General features: G+C 44.8%; 1 protein-coding gene across 3 annotated transcripts in view; it reads left to right on the plus strand.

Annotated features, from left to right (window-relative positions):
* Nucleotides 1–3,242, plus strand: part of C5H2orf42 (chromosome 5 C2orf42 homolog) — a 36,266-nt gene extending 33,024 nt beyond the window's left edge. For all 3 annotated transcript variants that reach the window (XM_046663170.1, XM_046663172.1, XM_046663171.1), the window contains exon 10: nucleotides 2,106–3,242. In XM_046663170.1, coding sequence (XP_046519126.1) covers nucleotides 2,106–2,314 — 209 coding nt within the window. In that variant the 3' untranslated portion in view covers nucleotides 2,315–3,242. The remainder of the gene's footprint in view (nucleotides 1–2,105) is intronic.
* The last annotated feature ends 17,683 nt before the right edge of the window (nucleotides 3,243–20,925 follow it).

The following is a 20,925-nucleotide window of genomic DNA, read 5'->3' on the forward strand; positions in this document are numbered from 1 at the left end:
CAGTCATGTTGTAGGTGCACCACTTCACCCTTTGTGCCCACCCCCCACCCCACCTTTCCCCTGGTATCCACTAAACTGTTCTTGGTCCATAGTTTTAAATTCCTCATATGAGTGGAGTCATACACAGATTATCTTTCTCTTGCTGGCTTATTTCACTTAACATAATTCTCTCAAGGTCCATCCATGTTATTGCAAATGGAATGATTTTGTTCTGTTTTGCAGCTGAGTAGTGTTCCATTGTATATATGTACCACATCTTCTTTATCCATTCGTCTGTTGATGGGCACTTAGGTTGCTTCCACGTCTTGGCTATTGTAAACAGTGCTGCAATAAACATTGGGGTGCACAGGACTTTTGGGATTGCTGACTTCAGGCTTTTTGGATAAACACCCAGTAGTGGGATGGCTGGATCGTATGGTAGTTCTATTTTTAGTTTTTTGAGGAATCTCCATACTGTTTTCCATAGTGGCTGCACCAGTTTGCATTCCCACCAGCAGTGTATGAGGGTTCCTTTTTCTCCGCAACCTCTCCAACATTTGTTGCTATTAGTTTTAGATATTTTTGTCCTTATAACGGGTGTAAGGTGATATCTTAGTGTAGTTTTGATTTGCATTTCCCTGATGATCAGCGATGATGAGCATCTTTTCATGTGCCTATTGGCCATCAGTATATCTTCTTTGGAGAAATGTCTGTTCATGTCTCCAGCCCATTTTTTGATTGGGTTGTTTGATGTTTTGTGATTGAGTTGCGAGAGTTCTTTATATATTATGGATATTAAGCCTTTGTCAGATATATGATTTGCAAATATTTTTTCCCAGTTAGTGGGTTGTTTTTTTGTTTCAATCCTGTTTTCATTTGCCTTGAAGAAGCTCTTTAATCTGATGAAGTCCCATTTGTTTATTCTTTCTATTGTTTCCCTTCTCTGAGAAGGCATGGTGTCCGAAAAGATCCTTTTAATACTGATGTCAAAGAGTGTACTGCCTACGTTTTCTTCCAGAAGCCTTATGGTTTCAGGTCTCACCTTTAGGTCTTTAATCCATTTTGAGTTTATTTTGGTGAATGGTGAAAAAGAATGGTCAATTTTCATTCTTTTACATGTGGCTTTCCAGTTTTCCCAGCACCATTTGTTGAAAAGACTTTCTTTTCTCCATTGTATGCCCTCAGCTCCTTTGTCAAAGATAAGCTGTCCATAGATGTGTGGTTTTATTTCTGGGCTTTCAATTATGTTCCATTGATCTGTGCACCTGTTTTTGTACCAGTACCATGCTGTTTTGATTACTGTAGCTTTGTAGTATGTTTTGAAGTCAGGGATTGTGATGCCTCCCGTTTTGTTCTTTTTTCTCAGGATTGCTTTAGCAATTCGGGGTCTTTTGTTGCCCCATATGAATTTTAGGATTCTTTGTTCTAATTCTGTAAAGAATGTCATTGGGATTCTGATTGGGATGGTGTTGAATCAGTAGATTGCTTTAGGTAATCCTCTGGGATTTATTTTGATGTAAGGTATGAGGTAAGACTCTGCCACCTTTTATCTTCTTCCAGATAGTTATCTGGTTGATGCACACCATTTATCATAAGAAACACTTCCTTGTATTTCTTCTACTAATTATAAATGCCACCTTTACCCTAGGCGAAATTCCTGTTCTATTTGTGTCCATTTTGGATCTTTCTGTTTTGTTCTTTTAATCTGTCTAGACATATGCCAGTACCACACTTGTAGAACCATGTAGATTTTAATTCTATTTCTTCCTGGTTTCCTTGAAACTTGACCTTTTCTTGCTAGTCTCCCTTTTAATCTCATCCAGCTGTCTTTTCCTCTCAGTCCAGGCTCTCCTTATGATTCTTTTGGCCCAGTTTTCATAAAGGCTGGGTCTTATTTTGACAATGCCAGACAATTGCCTGAAATTTTCTTTTGGATAGATACAGCAGTAATCGCTTTTCCCTTTGCTTGATTCTTTTTGTTGTTTCTCCCTTTTTTTCTCTCTCAAATAGTTTTTTTGTTAATTTCTTTTTCTTTTCCTGTTTTATTCCTGAACAGAGTAAGATCTGTCCTGACTCAAGTTTTGGAATTGTCCTAATCAATGTTCCTTTTTTTTTTTTGTCTTCAGGCAACACTTCCCCAGATCAAAAGGAGCCAACACCTTTCATCATCGAGTGGATCCCAGATATCCTTCCCCAATCCAAGATTGGCGAGCTGCGGATCAAGTTTGAGTACGGTCACCACCGGAACGGGCATGTGGCAGAGTACCAAGACCAGCGGCCACCCCTGGACCAGCCCTTAGAACTGGCCCCTCTGACCACCATCACTTTCCCTTGAGGCAAAACGAAAGAGTCTTTTGCTGCTAAATTTGCACATCCCCACCCCTTGACAACTTTAAAATACTAATTAGGCACTTAGATGGCCCTGTTCCTTAGTGAACTGCTCTTAGCTAAGATGCAGTTTCTCAACGCATTCAAGTGGACTCTGTGAAGAAGAAAAACCCTTCCTGTGCATAGCCTTTCGGTGCTGCTGTGTATAGCCTTCATTATACATTGGGTAGTATTTCTGGCTAGAGTTTTTAAACGAACAAAAAGAAAACCAGCTCACTTTCCTTCTTAAAGGACTCACCTTTAAAGTTCAAGTTTTTTCTAACTCTCTGAGAAGTTAGCAACACTCCGCCTTACACCAACAGTGTTGGAAAGTTAATGATACTCTGGTTAGGGCAGAATGTTGGGACCATCCTGGCAGACTTCCAGTCATGCCCCTTTATTCTGTTCCCAAATATAGCACAGTGTCACTAGTTTTTCCAAATTCTATCTCCTGTTGGCCTGATGATTTTTCTTGGGAGATTTAGGTGATAGTGAAATAGGAAAAAGAGGTCCCGGTGTCAAGGGAAGACTGACATTTCAAACTAATGCTTGTAGTTGCTTGTTCACTTGATATTTATTTCCTTTTTTATTCTCCAAAAAGTTTAACAGCTGGTAAAATTCAATTCCTCTTTCTGAGTTCATTGATCACAGAATGGAGATACTGAAAGACACAGAAGTGGAAGCCTGTCCTCAAGAAGAAAAGGAGGGATGAATGTTTCCTGTATGCCTGCTGTGTGCCAGGCACTTTCATTTGCATTTTCACTTAATCATTTTTCTCATTTAGTCCTCGTTATTCTTTGAGTTTAGGCATTACCCCTTCTTTTATAAAGTTAAAGAAACAGCCTCTTTGAGGTTAAGTATCTTGCTGGAAACAGCATTAAAAATGTTTCATTTTACTCCCAAGTGCATGTTCTTTCCACTTTATCCCACTTTATCATGTTGCTTTGACATAAATTCCTTATAATTCATCGTCCTTGGGAAGACAAGAAAAATCCATATGAAGTAGGCTCTTGGTTTTCTTTCGTTTGCAAGTAACAAAAACCCAACTCTAACCAGCTGAGGCAAAAATAGGAACGAATGACTGGTTCATGGACAACCATCCTGGGGTGGAGCTAGGGTGTGGCCAGGCCTCACGACTCCCGGAGCCAGCATCCATCTGCCCCAACTGTGCCTCTGCAGGGGCTTCACTCACTCTGAGCACAGAGCAGCTCCTTCTAGTTGGAATTCTGGCTCCTGAGGTGCCTGCAAGTGTGGCTTCCACTTCCACTCTAGAGCAGGATTCAGTCCTCTGCTCTGTGCCTGATCCAAAGAGCAAAAACCTCCAAGCAAGGCTCTGATTGGCCTAATTTGCAGGGGAGAGGGGTGTGAGCTTTTTTGCTAACAGGAGCCGTGCCCCTACAAGAGGGGCATGGGAAGGCAAATTAAGTGTTGTCTATCCTGTATGATTGAGGGGCTAGGTGCTGTGGAGAGCTCCTCAGTGCTTCAGACAGTGGGGGAAACCTTCGAGGAGAATCCAGAGGAGTCCACGGAGAACTTAGAGCTTGCACTGGGCTTTAAAGGAGAGGAAGGGTTTGGATAGTACAGAGAAGAGGAGAAATTAAAACTAAGTGAAGCAGAGAGCCTGCCTGAAAAGCAAGAACACCCAAGGAAACACAGTGGTTGGCCCATTCTGAGAAATCCTTCATCCTGAGTACTTTGAGGACATCACTCACAGCATTTTGACCAAGACAAACCTGTGAATGACAGGCAAATGCTTGGGTCTAGCAGCACTTGACTAGAACCACTGGGGCTATAAAACACAGGGTTGGGGCAAATGATCTGCCCAGAGGCCCCCACTCAAGTGCTTCACCCAGGACCACCCCAGCCCATCAGAATCCGGAATGGAGTTCAGAGTTACTTTGACCCTTTTTTCTAATTTGACACCCTCTTTACCAGGTCAAGCATGGGCCTAGGAGTACTAGTAGAATGGCTGTACCTGCTCCCAGCGTCCAGACACCCCTGGACACCAGCATTGACCTCATCTCAGACTCACTCCACACAATCAGAGTGGTCCTAGATACTCTCACCAGGACAGTGCTCTTCAAACCCTGCACCCATCTGCCTCCCCATACACGCTGCCATCCGTACTACCCATTGCACACGTCCTCTGTTAGTCACTGAAAGCGCTCTAAGGGCTGCCTGGCTGCTGCCTTTCCAGGCTGCAACCACCATTTGTATTCTGGAGTGAACAGTTCAAAACCCTCCATGTCCACACAGCTTCCTGCCAATGCAGAGACAGAGTCCTCAGACTGAGCGTATTAATGGATAGAGGGGGAATGCCACCTTAAGTCCTTCTCCAGGCAACACGGCTTGGCCCCTAACATCCCAGGCATCGTGAGAACGATTTTGCTACTCCTCCACACACACCACTTTGTTTCTAACTTATCATGTCCCTGCCTCTACCGGAACTGCTATCATCCCCTCAGCTTGCTAGTATTTAGAGGAGTGACAGGTCCCTTGGAGACCTCCAGGAAATCGGACTCCAAGAACCCCCCACCTAAGTGAAGGTCTGTAGGCCTGCCACCTGGCTCTCTCGGTACCAGATGTCCTCAGCCTTGTGGCCCTATGGGCCCAGCGATTCCCAGTCATGTAAGTCCACCCCTTCTTTCACTAATTCCTGTTATAGCCAGTCTACCAATAACCTGCGCTTCCCTCCAGCCCACATGTGCATACACGTGCACACACATCACACACACTCCAGCCCCCAGCCCTGATCACCTACAGAGTGCAGCCTGGGTAGTCATCCAAGAGAAACTGTTCTGTTTCTCCCATGTCAGAAAGAGCCCAGACCTTGCTCTCCACTAAAAGAACCCAGGGAAACCCCACTCTATCTGCTGAAGGTGAGAGAAGGGGTAGGGGCTGCCCTCCTGCAGCCCTTTGAACGAATTGAACCCTCTCACGCGTGAGTCACAGACAACACAGAAAAATCAGCTAGAGAACAGCCCTTCTGTCTGATTTTTTGTGTGAATTCTCCCAAGATGGATCTGCTTACCCCCTCAACCTATTTCCCTCTTTTTTCTTTTTTATCTCCCGGAGTCTGATTTCCTGATTTTCTTCCTTTGCATCTTGTGATATTTTCTGACACTCCCTATTTGATTTTCTTTTTTAAACCTCCTTACATATTTGCTCCTAGTCTGCCTGCCCTCCCACCATCCAGCTCTGCAAGCTCCCTGTACGTCTTTGCACCATCTCACCTAGCTCACCATGGGAGCAGGATGACTTGAATGTGCATAGGAATCACCCAGGGATCTAGTTAGAACGAATATTCTGATTCAGAAGTTCTAGGGTGGGGTCCAAGATTCTGCATTTCTATCAAGCTGAAGGCCAAAAGTGCTGGACTGCAGAGATGCTGCTGGACTGCAGACCGCACTTTGAGAAGCAAGACTTGATGCCTGAACTAGTAGTGCGATTCCCACCTTCCACTGCCACTAACGGGAGACGGCAGTGCTGGACGCCGGTGACACTCAGCAACTAGCAGCCCTTGCACGTAGCTAGGGCACTAGCCAGCATGCAGCTAGGTGTACGGCAGCCTGTCAGTGCCAGGTGCTTTAGGGCGCTCTCCCACAAAGAGCGCTAAGTGAGGGAGGCACCAGCCTTGCTCCCCAGAACTAGTCCCCATTCGATAGTTAGAACTAGCAAACAGGTCAGTAATCAAATGCACTTCCTGCGGTTTTTCTCCCTTCTCCCCAGCCCCGCTTTTTCATTGTCCTCCCCACGCCTGCCATTTTAAGGTTCCTATTTTAAGCTCTGGGTTCAAACCTCAACTCTGCCACCCGCTGACTAATAGTGCGACCTTGGGCATGTTACTTAACCCTCTGCGCCCGTTTCCTCCTCTGGATGATGTGCATCGTAGAGAAGACTGTGTGTGCAGCGCTCATTAAATACTAGCCATTCCCCTCTCGCCCATTGTTTGCACTGCTCCGTTCCTCTTCTACCCTGTTTTGCTAACTTAGTCTCGAGGCTCGCTCCCATAGTGCTTTGTCCCTCCTTAAGAATTTCCGTATATACTTAACACCGCTGTTAAAGCAAGATCACAATTTTGTTTACTGTAAAAGAAAGGCTAGAAGTAAACAGGAAAGGGAGCGGAGCTGGTATTCATTCGGAGCTGGTATTCATTTTCTTCATATCTTTTTCTCCCCAAGTCTTCCAATGAACAATTTACTTACTTTAATAAATTCGAAAAAAGGCAAGGTTATAACCTTAAAGGAAGGGGCATAAAAATGAAGCTTTCACATCCTACTGTAAGGAAGAGAAAGAGAAAGAAGCCGGGGCGCGGCGGGCGGGGGCCGGTCACGCGGTGCCCCCTCCTCCTCTGCGAGATGACGTCATCACGCTCTCCTCCCGCCCGCGCCGCCGGTTCCGGCCGGTTTGGCGGCTCTTTCTTCCACCAGGCGGCGCCGCAGGACGTTCTGTTGCCGTCGCCTCCTGCGCAGCCGCACTGCCCGCCCCCCACCCGCGACACGTCACCACCTTCGCGTCTTTTCTGGAGAGCGCGGGAAGGCGAGGGCTGGAGGGTGGTGACGTCACCGGGGTTCCCCGCGTGGCCCGCGGGGGCGGGGCCGGGTACGTGGCGCGGCGGCGGGGGGAGCAAGGGGACGGCGGGGGAGGGGTGCGGCGCCCAGCGCTGGCCCGCCGGGGCTGACCGGGCCGCGCCCGCCTCGTGACCCACTGCAGGGCGAGCCCCGGCCAGAGCGCCGGCTGGCTAGCCGGTGGAAGGTGCTGACGAAGCGGGCTCGGGCGGGCGGGGCGCCGGGGCCCTGCACGAGGCTCTCCCGAGGTTGTTGGGTGGCCAGGCCGCCGCCAGGCGTGCCCCCCGTGTCCCGAGGGCCTTCACACCCGCTTTTAGACCGGGCACCGACTTCCTGGCGCCCTGGGCGGCCGCGCCCTCGTGCGGGCTGGCCCGAGCCTGGACTCCGGCCCCCGGGTTCCCCGGGGCAGCGGCCTGGGCTAGGAGCACGTGGGGCTGGCCGCAGCCGCGCCCCCGCCCAGGGCCCTCCCCGCCTGCCCAGGGCGGGCCACCCCTCCCCCGGTTGCTATGGGCCGCCGGGTGGGAAAAGAAAGAGCCGCGGCTCTGGAAGGAGACCTGGGTTCGAATCCAGGCCTGCCACAGTTGCGTTGAGCAATTTGAGTCATTCAGTATCTCAGAGTGTCGGATTTTCCTGTAAAATACAGATAGTACCATCCACTTCACAGACTTACTAGTCTAGCACATGGTAGGTGGTAAGTCAAAATATAAAATTTCTTTTTCGCACCAGGTGCTTTAGAGCCAGTTTGCAAGGGCCTTAATCCCTGCGTCGTCCTTAGGACAAAAAGGCGTTGTGTGTTCTCTGTACTGGTTTTTAACGGACAGAAACTTCCCTTATCTTAGTGTGAGCTCCCTCGCCTGCCCAGCGGCTTTGGAAGAAAAGGTGGCAGAGGGCTCATCTGTGATCTGATGAGTTGAACCTGAGGCCTGATCAGAATCTAGGGAGGAGTGGTTACTGGAATTTTCTCTGGGCCCCAGAACGTGTGAAACTACTTACCTGAGAGACCACAGAATTCCTTGCTGGGAGCCCTGTCTAGGGCACACTCTGCCTTCGGGCACCCTTCGGTTGTTTTTCTCCTCTTGCTGCCCCTTCCAGAATCTTTCACTCATATTACGTTGCTTTGGCCAAGTCATCTTTCCTGTGATGGCCTCAGCCCTGGAGACAAGCCAGCCTCCAGGAGTTTATATGAGGCTGGTCTGACAGAGTGCGAGACTAGCTCCTGGAAGGAAGAAAACTAATGTGTCCTGAAGTGCTTGTTTAGCATGGGTCAGGGACTGTATTAGGCTTTTCAAACAAGCTGTCATTTCATTTGATTCCCACAACTGGTCCTGTGAGCTAGGTGGAATTATGCCTTTATATAGAGGAGGACACTGATTCAGCAGGTTCGGTAACAAGCCTCACATCTTGCAGCAAGGATATGGTAGGGCCAGTGCTCTTGGAGGCCATGTTAAGGTTCGGTAACAGGGTGCTGGCAAGAAAGAGGCACTACCTAGTCAGCCCTCCTCTAGGGTATGGGATGCTCAGGACCATCCTAGAGGGTACGAGAGAAGGCAAATTACACTGTGGGCTTCCCCCTCCGTATCCCCACTCCCTTGGCCACACCGGCCTTTTGTATCAAGGCAAAACCAGGTTAGGTGATGGATCAAGGGCAGCAGGGCTTGAGAACCCCAAAAGGGGCAACCTACCCCTCACATTACCTTGGTCATGGATGGGTTAATGGAAAGACTCCTGTGTATCAGACTTGGGCCTTTTTTTAGAACCATCTGGCAGAAGCCACCTCTCCTTGCACCTGCTGCTCTACTCTAGAAACCATTGCTCATTTCCCAGTCAGCAGTGCAGAAGGCAGAAATGTGATGGCTGTAATTTGGATTTGATGTACCTCAGGGACGGTTGTGTTCTCTGTATTATGTCGTGAGAATGGCAGCTCGTACTCGCAGCTAAGTTGTATGTGGAGTTGCAGGAGACAAGAAAGGCAACAAGGGCAGAAGTCCCCTCTCCATTTTCACTTTTTTAAAGTCTTGAACTTTAGCTAGAGCCTGCAATAGAGAAATTCCCAGGATAAGGCAAACTAATAAGGGCCCAGGTATTTTGGAGTAGCTCCTCCAACCCCAGGGCTTTGTAGGTGAATACTCCTTGGTTTTGAACAAGGCAGATAGCTTCTGTGTTTCAGATCAAGAGAGCAGATAAGCCTAGTTGACCAAGGGCCATTTTAAGTGAGGAGTGAGGTTTTTCTTCCTCTTTCTCTGCCAAAGCAGTCCTTCCTGCTCTGAATCATACTAACATACTTGAAACCTACAAGGCCCGGACCCGCAGGTACTTACAGTCTAATTCGAGAAAGGTCTTCTGTTTTGTCGATAGAGCCTGTGTACCTAAGTGACAGGAAATAAGTTTGCCTTCAGACCAGTAAAATTCACATGTAATGGATGACTAGCCTTCCATGAACATAAACCTAGAAATTACCTGTAAATTTGTTGCCTAAAAGTTTGAGGACACCCCAAATACTGGTCAAACGGCTGGGAGCAATCTCAGGACGGAAGGGCTGGAAAGTGGTTGTAATTTAGGTTAAGTCTAATGGATTGTGTTATAAAGCAGTTTGGAGAACTGAGCAGAAGGGTTTGGGCCATCCTCGGAAGTACAGAAGTCAGCTGTGGCACTGCCTAAGAAAGGCAGGTCTTGACTGAAGGGACTTCAGCTCCATGATTTCCGTGTAGCAGGGAAGAGGGGCTGTGCCATAAAGGAGAGACATGACTTTAGATTGGTCACTTTTGTTCTAAGTCGATATTCACCAAGCAATCTTTAGCTCACGAGGGAAAAATCAGCCAGTCAGGTCAATTCAAGCATTTCAGTCCACTAGAATGTCCACTATTTTTTGGTGTGAATCAGTACCTTGGCATTTGGTTTGTATGCTCCTCAGCCTGTGTGTGAACTTGGTTAATAGGTGTTTGAGAGATGGGGCCCATCACAGTGGGCCAGCCTGAAAGTGTAAGGCCCAGATCTGGGTCCTTGTTTAAATTCAGCAAGATAAGCACTGCCTAGTGGGGACCTATGGGAAAGGGGGTAGGAGGAAGGGGAGTGGGGGCAGGAAGCCAGCTTTGCCAAAATACTACCCTTGTCTTATTGTTGACCTTCCTGTTGCAATCACGTTCAGGAAAATGACATTATTGGCACAAGGCAGAAAGTGCTAAATTTTAGATGAGTGATACAGGCATTGAGTGCTGTGGATTCAGAGGAAGGTGAGATTACTGTGGGAGGTTAAAGGATGGTACCACAGAGGAGATGGGTAGGACTTGCCAAATGGATATGATTTCAGTAGGTGGAGGTGTCAGATGGGGAGGAAATACCCACTGCCACTTCAGTGAAGTTCCCTTCTAGAGCTGATGTAAAATATATGGTGATCTGATCTCTTAGCTGTTAAGCCAAAGAAAAACACTGTTGTGGCATGAGAGGGAGTGATAGGCCCCAGAGGAAAGGAAGGAAAAATCAACTGTTCATGCAACAATTTGTTTATTCAATATTTATTGAGCATCTACTATGTGCCAGGCACTGAGCTGGGTCCTGGGGGTACAGAAATGAACAAAACAGGCTGGCCCAGTGGCACAGCAGTTAAGTGCACACGTTCTGCTTCGGCGGCCTCGGGCTTGCCAGTTCGGATCCCAGGTGTGGACATGGCACCACTTGGCACGCCATGCTGTGGTAGGCGTTCCACATATAAAGTAGAGGAAGATGGCCATGGATGTTAGCTCAGGGACAGTCTTCCTCAGCAAAAAAGAGGAGGATTGGCAGCAGATGTTAGCTCAGGGCTAATCTTCCTCAAAAAAAAAAAAAGAAAAAAGAAGTGAACAAAACAAACAAAAGCTCTACCTTCAAGAAGTTTATATTTTAGTGAGGAGGGAGAAACAAAGACTATGAAAGGAAGGAAGGACAAAAAGAGAGAGGAGCAGGGAGAGAAAGAAGGAGGCAGGAAGGAAGGACTATATAGTATGTCCGATGTGCTCTGAAGAAAATTAAAATGAGGGGTGGGGAGGTGGGAGGATATGCTAAGGTGTTTTCCCTCCAAATTTTAAGTGGATTATGTGCAAGTTAATATGAAGGTAAAAGTACACACGGTTTTTGATCATTTTCTGTGAGTTGGGAGGACTGACCAGTTGTGACTCCGGACTCACTGCCTGGGGAAAAATAAGCCAAAGATCTCTGAATGGAGCATTTTCTTCTGAAAGCCAGAAAAGCCACGTGCAATGATAGAGGAAAACGAAACTGTGTCCTACACTATGGTTCTAGGAAAATAAGTGTTGACCTGGTGAGATATGATAGAGCTAAGCGGAGAAGAAGAAAGAGCTAAAGAAGCACCTTCTCAGCTCCTTTTCCTGTGCGTGGGGTGGGGACTGGTGACTGGGGAGGGGGAGGAAGTCAGGCATGAGGTGGGGGGCTGTGGAATCTGTGGAGTCCGCACGTGTTTCCTCAGGAGGTTCCCTGTTCACAGATGCAGGCATGAGGCTGGAGATAGTGAACTTGAGAGAGGGACCTCGACCTGCCCGCCTTGAGATCCACAGCACTATTTTCTGAATCAAGAGTTTCAGAACTATAAAATGTGTCATACACCTTTTTGGTGCCAGAAAGGAAATTGGGACACAAATATATTGGCATTCTGAAGACATTTGATGGCTTATGAGCATAATAGGACAGAATAGTAGAAGGACGTAGAAGTATATGGTTAATGTGGGAAAGATCAAATGTGAGACAGTGCGAGTACTAGGGTTAATAAGGTAGTACCCATTGGAACAAGGCTGAGAGATGTATAACAGGTCCTCAAAGGTCTGTGCTAACCTGTGAGATCTCTGGGTTAGTGGTGACCTATATTCTCTTTGAAGTTGGAGAAATGGGTGTGGAGCTATACAATAGAAAAGGAGTAGGGCTGGTTGGTGAACTTGGCTCAGTAACTTATCTCGTGGCTTTACCTGCCCCTTCCCCCTCTTCTTTTGTTAATGATAAGATTAGAGAAATTAAAAGCACTTCCTAATAGAAAGGGGCAGTGGGGGAGGTGGGGAGGCTTGTGTTCTTGGATGTCTCTTCTGCTCTCTAACTCTGTCCATGGGCAAGAGTCTCTATCTCTTGGAGTTCTAGCTTCATCTTCAGCACAAGAAGGACTTGAATTGATCTCTGTTGGTCCTTCAGGCTCAGACATTTCTTAAAAAGATGGGGACCTCTTCACCTATGATCCAACCTGTTCATGTGGAAGGAGGTTGGTCACTTAAAGGTAGTTAGGCGTCACCCTTTTCTAAATGGTGTTTTCACTTTTTGCTTCCTCTGCACAGGAGAGACAATGGGAATAAGCACAAGAGAAGTTCTGTAGGGATCTGAGAAGTGGCATCTTGCCCAGACACAGTAATGGGCAGTAGAGACCACCAGCTTTATAGTCTGAGTCTGTGGTTTTGAAGAATCTGCAGATTGACCAATACTTTCTGCATGTGATCAGCAGTGCCCATGAGAAGTCAAAAAAGTGTCCATACTCTTTGACCTAAAAATGGCAGCCACCTTTCTCCCATATCATGTGCTAACCCTATGGCCACCCACTTCTCTTTACTCCAACTCACACTGCCTTAGTTCAGCCCATCTTCATCTCTCACCTGGATCACCACAGGTGCCTACCTGGCCTTCCTACCTCCATTCTCGCTCACTTCAAGTCTCCCCGCAATATGCCTGTCTCCTATGCAAACGTGGTCCTCTTACTGCTCTGCCTAAAACGCTTCAGTGGCTCCTCATTGTCTTCAGATGTTTATTGGCAACTAACATGTATCCATCACTATCTGAGCCCCATGGGGAACAAAACAAACATAAGACACAGCCCCTGCCTTAGCATGACAACTAGAGCCTTGGTGACCTGTTCTAATTTCCCCATCCATCCTCATCTCTTCCATCCCACCCTCTCTCACCCTTTATTCTCCATCCACACTAAATCACGCGAAGCTCTGACCACGCTAAGTTTTCTGTCTCCTCTCTATCTTTGCGCATGTTGCTTCCACCACCTGAACATTCTTTCCTTCCCCCACTTTCCCTGGCTAAGTCCTTCGTCCTCTCCAGGTGTTTAACTCAGGCATCACAGTCTCTGGTTACTCTTCCCTAATTCCCTCTGTGCTACCATACTTGGAACAAGACAGGACGTACAGCAAGACAGGACGTACAGCAACAAGAGCAGTTGCACTCTGTGTAAACATCCATCATAATGCCTTACTGTAACTTGGTTTTCTTGGCTCTCTGCCATTAGACTGTGAACTTCTTAAAGACAGGGAACTGAGTCTTATTCACCTTTGCATTCCCAGCACCTCTCGTAGTGCTTGAAACCTCAGAGGTGCTCTGTAAATGTTTATTGTATGAGTGAATGAATAAATTAAAGAATGGATGAGTCCTCTGTCTGATCCTGAGCTTGGCATGACAAGCTTGGAGAACAGGGCCCTGGCCTACACCCTCCTTTTAATAAATCGTCTTTCATCTTGTGGTTCCCCTAAGGAGACAGCTTATATTGTTCAATGTATAGCCTTATGCTGTTTTGCTGAACTGAACTGCCTGCACTATTCAATGCCAGATGGCAAAGCCCGTGGGCATTGGGGAACTCACAGGCGATCATCAGAATCCCAAGCAAAATGGGGCTTCCATTTTATGCGGTAAAGCTTGTACATCCTTATGACAAATTTGATCCAAGGCTGTTTGTTTGAGACAGGGTCCTGTCTGCTCAGAATTTGTGCATGGAACCTTCCCTGTGCCCCCATGTGCCCGTATTCCTCTTCACCTGGAAGTCATTAATGAGAATGGGCAATTTTCATAACTGCTTTTGAGCTCTCCTTTGCAAGCTGACAGATTTCTGAGATTCCCAAGGACATGATCCGGCAGTTTCCCATCTGTCAGTTATCTTATATTTTTCAGTGACAGAACTGTATTTTAAGCCAGGATGTCCTGACAGGAAACCTGAGTAACATAACACTCCTTCTTCCTGTTGGTGTGCTGTGTGTGGATCTGTGGAAGCCACAACCGTGCAGTAGCTTCTTGCTGCTTCCTACAGTCTGTGTGCTCATTATCCTCAGCCGGGCTGGGGTTTTCCTCTGTGAATAAGCCAGTACAGAATGAATTTTGCGGTATCATTCCTGGTGACGCCGTACGGGTGTAATAGGGAAGGGCATGCAGTCTCCGTGGGGCCTTCTGCTCTGGGTTCCCAGCAAATTTAACAACACACAATGGCAGTGTTCTGGCCCAGCATTCTCGGGGGAGGTGTATGGTCTGGTTCTAGACACCTGAATTCCTGCCAAGCTCATCGGTGCTGAGAATGACTTGCTTTTACATTCACGTTTGATTTGAGCAAAACCTTTCGTTGGACACACCTGGCATACATTTCAAATTTCCTGCACATTAGCCAAGGAATTCTAGCTAATGAAAGCTGAAAGCTATGACACTGTTATGACTAAATTAACACCCTGAAAGGTTAGTGAACCTGATGTGGATTACATTACCTGGAGTTTGAACTCTGGGTATGATCTTTGGAATGTAAAAGCTGTTTCCCCAAACCTTAAAAAAAGGAGAGGAGGGAGAAAGCCATTCCTGTAAATCATATTTCTGACATGCAGCTAGCCATGAAAATGTCTGTGACTCAGTGATATAGTTGATACCTTGCAAATGCATTTAAAGAACAAAACGAATGAGTCCAGACACATTTACGAGATGAAGATGTCCTAACAGCATTGTTAGATATTAGGGGCAGGAGCTGGATCTCAGGTTTGTTTCTGTCCCCAGCACCGGGCCTCAGACAGCCATGGATACATATTAGGTGTCGATTAACAGTCACTGAATTACTCAATGGAAATTTACTGGGGCTCTCTGCACTGCTAGACTCCACACACAAATAGACCTGCCCCCTGGGATTCTTAGCAAGAGCAGATATTTTATGAAAGCTGTCATTTCGAGTTGATTAGATGGACAAAGTGAAACCAAGGCATTGTGTTTTAAAACCCAAATACATTTACTCTGTTAAATTATACAACTAGGATGTTCTACTTTGGGTGGGTAGTTAGACAAAATGACCTCTAACCTGAGGTCTGTAAGTTTAGGAAAATACAGATTTTTTTTTAGACACTGTGATGAACCCAGCAGGCAAGCTGGCAGGAAGTCAGACTGCGGTTCTTGCCTGAGAGAATGACACAGGCCAAAGAAAGAGAAGGAAAACAACAAGGCAGCCAGAGCTAGTACGGCGTTTTGTAAAGTTTTACAGAGCTTTCCAGGTTTTTCTGGAAAAAGGAAGAAAAGAGAGAGTAAAGGGCAGGAAGAGGATTGGTTAACAGCTGGCTTCAGAAATGCTGACGAGTGGATTTGCCCATTGGTTTTGTTTTTCTAAGTCAGGGATAAGGAAAGAGGGTATGCTTGGCCTGGCACTGCTTTGCTGGCAGGGCAGTGGTCGTGTCCCCCCGCCCAGCCCAGCGGTCCGGAGGCCTGCTGCCCTTCGTGTCTCCTTGAAAAGAGGGACGGAGACTGCTCTCCAAGGATGTCAACGGCCTGTGGAAGAGCTGAAAGGACAGGAATTTTATTTTATTTTTTGCTTTAAAAATGTTTATAGTATTTACTTTTTTGAATAGATAATTCACAAATTCACAAATTCATAATTTACCTGGTTCAAAACTAAAAAAGTATATAATGAAAAGTCTCTCTCCTGTTCCTGTGCCCCATCTGCCCAGTTCCCCTGCTCCAAATAGATACCCCGTTATTAGGTCTTTGTTTATCCTACTAACGTTTTTATGCATATACAAGCTAAAGCAAATATATACTCTTCTTTACTTCATTTTAACGTAGTGCCATGCTGTACACACCTTCCACACCTCGTTTTTGTCCTCTCTCCCCAACCTTAACACTCTATCTTAGAGACGTTTTCTTCTCAGTATAGATGGAGCATTCTCATGTTTATTTTTAAGGTTGCAGAGTTCTGACAGGGTAAGGATGTCCTGTAATTTAACTGGTTCCTGCCAGGGACAGTTAGGTCGTTTCCAGTCTTTTGGTATTACAAATGAGGGCATGGAGTTTAAAGACACGTGTGCCTCAGATGCCAGTCCTGATGCTTACTAGATGCTTGGCTTTAGGGCTTCATTGCCTCATTTGTAGAATGGAGATTATTTTATATTTATATTACCTGTCTTATAATATTGCTGTGAAAGATTAAATAATATAAAAAAACTTGAGAGATAGTAGGTGCTCAGTGAAAACAGTATACCTTGCAACTGATCATATTAGAATATATTCTTGAAAAATAGGATACTTTGCTCCTGCTGAAATAGAGCAATTATATAAATTTAAATGCATTTTATTGTTTTTTCAGAACAAATACATGATTATTGTTTTCCAGATAATCAAAAAGAAGAAAATATAAATTGCCTATAACCTTGCTACCCGGAAAAATTACGCTAACTTTTGATATATGTTATTCTAGTTAATTTCTCTAACCAAATGTGCATATAACATAAAATTCTAAATGGAATGGTACAATATATGCTGTTTTGTAACGTGCCTTCTTCAGTTAACATTGCGTCCAATCATCTCTCTGTTATAAAATATTTTTCTCATTGTTTTAGATGACTTCATAGTATTTCATCTTATGGATATGCAATAATTTATTAATAAATCTGTATGAGTAGACATTTTTATATGTAAATATTTAATCTCCCTGGAATTAATTTTGATACATGATATAAGGTAAGTAATCTAAATTAATATTTTTGCCAATGGTTCGTTAGCAACGTGCCCAACATCCTTTATGGAATAAGCCGTCCTTACCTCACCAATTTAAAATGCTATCTCAATCATATTCTAAATCCTTATATACATATACAGTCATGTATCACTTAACAATGGAGATATGTTCTGAGAAATGCATCATTAGGCTATTTTGTCGTTGTGCGAACATCATAGAGCGTACTTACACAGACCTGGATGGTATAGCCCACTACACATCTAGGCTCTATGGTACTAATCTTATGGGACCGCCATCGTAATGCAGTCCACTGTTGACCAAAATGTCATTATGCAGTGCGTAACTGTACAAAGATTTGATTTTAGACTTTATTCTATGGATTAGCTTCTCTATTCTTACAATCACAATTTCATTAAAGTACATTAAATATCTAGTGGTACAAGTCCTTCTTCATTACAGTTCTTTTGTTGAAGAATGTCTTGGCCATTCTTATGTTTATATTCTTTTAGAATTTTAGAATAATTTTGCCAAATTCTAGAAAAAAGGCTATTGGAATGGAAAGTTGAATTTTATTTAATTTATCCATCTCTTTGGGGGTGTATTAGTTTCCTGTGGCTGCTGTAACAGATTACCACAAACTTGTGGCTTAAAACAACAGAAATTTATTCTTTCACAGTTCTGGAGACCGGAAGTCTGAAACCAGTGTCACTGGGCCCCAGTCAAGGTGTCAGCGGTGCTACCCTCCATCTGAAGGCTCTGGGGGAGAATCCATTCATTGCCTCTTTCAGTTTCTGGTGGCTGCTGGCATTCCTTGACTTGTGGCCGCATCGCTCCAGTCTCTGTGGTCACATTATCCTCTTTTCTTCTGTGTGTGTCAGATCTGCCTCTGCCTCTCTTTTGTAAGAACACCTGTGATGGCAGTTAGGGCCCATTTAGATAATCCAGGATAATCCCCTCCTCTCAAAATCCTTCACTTAATCACATCTGCAAGGACTCTTTTTTCCAAATAAGGTAACATTTTCAGGTTCCAGAGATTAGGATGTGGATATTGCTTGGGGGGGGGCATTTTCTAGCCTACAACAGGGAAAAAGTGACATCTTACAATTGTGATATTGTGATTTATAATAAGAAATATATATTTAGTCTTCATTCGGTTTCCGGAACAGCGCTCCTAAAACCCTTGGAATTTCCTAAGTGATAAGAGTGATAAAGGTGTTTTGATATTCGTAACAACCCCTTTCGAACACTTCTGAGTTTCTCTTATTGAGATGACTTTTGGAGAGCAGCTGAGGATGGAGGCTGGTTCCCAGGAGAACCCACCAGGTGACTGGAGGGTTGGAACTTTCAGTCCCGCCCTCTGTGGGAGTTGGAAGTTGAATCAATTGCCAATAGCCCACGATTTAATCAATCATGCTTATGTAATAAAGCTCAAAAAACCCCAAAAGACAGCATTTGGAGAGCTTGGTTGGTGAACCAAAATGCATCCACGAGCCAGGAGGGTGGCATACCCTAAACCCCACAAGGACAGAAGCTCCTGTGTTCCAGACTCTTCTGGACCTCACCCTACGTATCTCTTCCTCTGGCTGTTCATTCCTATCCTTTAATATCTTTTATAATAAACCAGTAATCTAGTAAGTAAACTGTGTCCCTGAGTTCGGTGAGCTGCTCTAGCAAATTAATCAAACCTGAGAAGGGGGTCATGGGAACCTCCAGTTTATAACCAGTTGGTCAGAAGCACAGAGAACGACCTGGACTTGGAACTGGGGTCTGAAGTAGGGGCAGTCTCGTGGAATTTAGCCCTTAATCTGTGGGATCTGATGCTATCTCCAGGTAGATAGTGTCAGAATTGAGTTAAATTGTAGGACACCCCGACAGTGTCCACTGAGAATTGGAGAATTGCTTGGTGGTGTTGGAAAACACACACACACACATACATTGGAATAACATTTAGTTTTTCCATGCAAGTCAGAATGTTTCTCTAGTTATTCTTTTAGCTCTTTTAGGTAAAGTCAGTAGTTTTCTTCACATAACCTCTGCATGTTTCTAATATAAGGGTTCTTTTTTTTACCATTATATTTTCTAACTGTATATTATTGGCATATAGAACAACTTTTTGTGTATATTTATTTTGTAATTATTTTGTAATTGTGATATACATAATTATGAATTTGCCTATTGGTGCTAGTGGTGTTTCAGAAAATTTTCTTGTGTTTTTAGATAAAGTAGCATATCATCTGCATATATTGATGCTTTTGTCTTTCACATATCTAGAGCTCTTATTTCTTTTTCTTACTTCAGTGGCTAGAATTTCTAGAACAATGTTTTAAAATAGTAAGCATTCTTTCCTTGTTCTAGATTTGAATTTAAAGGAATAACTCTAGAATTAGTCCATTAAGTATAATCAGGCTATTGGTTTGCAAAATTTACAAGATTCTATGAATTTTTAACCACTTTAAAAAAACAGGTCTTCTATCAATTGCATTTACTTCTAGATTTAAAATTAGTTAGATCAGTGCTGAAAACCAACAACAACTGATTCATTCTTTCCTGCTCTGTCTTGCCCTCTCTACTGAATTGTTACTTTTAGGGCTTAGACCCAAGTAAGAGAGGCCCCTACTTCGGAAGCTAAACTTTAGAGGTTCCCACATAGCACAAACACATAAAATAATTAATTATTTAAAGAACTCATGGAAATCTTTGACGCTCAGGACCTGGTAGTCAGTGCCAACCTAGTTACACTCATAGCTCTAAACGTCTACTCTTAGGACTTACTATATTCAGGCCCATAGAAACACTGTTCTCTCTCTCTTAACCTGTGCCCTCAAAACAAAAGGGGACTGCATCCAAATGTTGTGAAGGTTGTGTGTTGTGTGCTTCTATGTTGAAAGACTGCTTTGGGATTCAGGGAGGATAATGAGGAACATATGGCCCCATCCTCCAACTTCAATGCCAGTGATGTAGCATCTTCCAGTCCCTCTGTCTTTCTCTATCTGACCTTCCTGCCTCCCTGTCATAAGGACCCTTGCAATTAAACTGGGCCCACACAGATAATCTCCCCATATCGAGATTCTTAACTTAATCACACCTGCAAAGTCTCTTTTGCCATAAAAAGTAACATATTCACCCGTTCTGCGGATTAGGATATGGCCGTCTCTGGGGGGCTATTTTCAGCGTACTACAGCAGAGATAAACAGATTCTTGCAAAATCAAGTATTGTTTCTCACTAGTGCAGAACATGGATTTTCTTTCTTCTCTTTGTGTTCTGGTTCATGGTTACAGAGTTACTCACGAATTAGCAAATATTCACAGCATTGCACATGACCGCTGAGGAAATGGCCTTTTTTAACGTTAATAGACTCATAGTCTTCCTTTTTTTTTTTTTTTTTTACAGATTGGCACCTGAGCTAACAACTGTTGCCAATCTTTTTTCTTTTCCCCTGCTTTTTCTCCCCAAATCCCCCCAGTATACAGTTGTATATTTTAGTTGTGGGTCCTTTTACTTGTGGCATGTGGGACGCCACCTCAACATGGCCTGATGAGTGGTGCCATGTCCGAGCCCAGGATCCGAACTGGTGAAAACCTGGGACACCCAAGCGGAACGTGCAAACTTAACCACTCGGCCTCGGGGTCGGCCCGACTCATGCTATTCTTAAATTTACATATATGTCTACGTAATATGCATGATTCTTTGTAAATAAATATGTATTAAAGGGCAGAATTATAAATAGTTCTGGTTTTATAGAAATATATCGGACTGGCCCATGGCCGAGTGGTTAAGTTTGTGCGCTCCACTTCGGTGGCGGCCCAGGGTTTCGCCGGTTTGGATCCTGGGCGTGGACATGGCACGGCTCATCAGGCCATGCTGAGGCAGCATTCCACATGCCACAACTAGAAGGACCCACAGCTAAAGTGTACAACTATGTACCAGGGGGATTTGGGGAGAAAAAGGAAAAATAAAATCTTTAAAATATATATATATTAAAAAAAGAAATATAATGCAAGTTACAAATATAATTTTAAATTTTCTGTATAGACACATTTTAAAAAGTAAAAGATGGGCACAGCGTTTAAGTTTGCACGTTCCACTTCAGTGGCCCGGGGTTCGCCAGTTTGGATCCCAGGTGCAGACATGGTACTGCTTGGCAAGCCATGCTGTGGTAGGCGTCCCACATATAAAAAAGTAGAGGAAGATGGGCACAGATGTTAGCTCAGGGCCAGCCTTCCTCAGCAAAAAGAGGAGGATTGGCAGCAGTTAGCTCAGGGCTAATCTTCCTAAAAATAAAATAAAAGAAA

Source organism: Equus quagga, chromosome 5, assembly GCF_021613505.1.
Source record: "Equus quagga isolate Etosha38 chromosome 5, UCLA_HA_Equagga_1.0, whole genome shotgun sequence".
Lineage (NCBI taxonomy): Eukaryota > Metazoa > Chordata > Mammalia > Perissodactyla > Equidae > Equus > Equus quagga.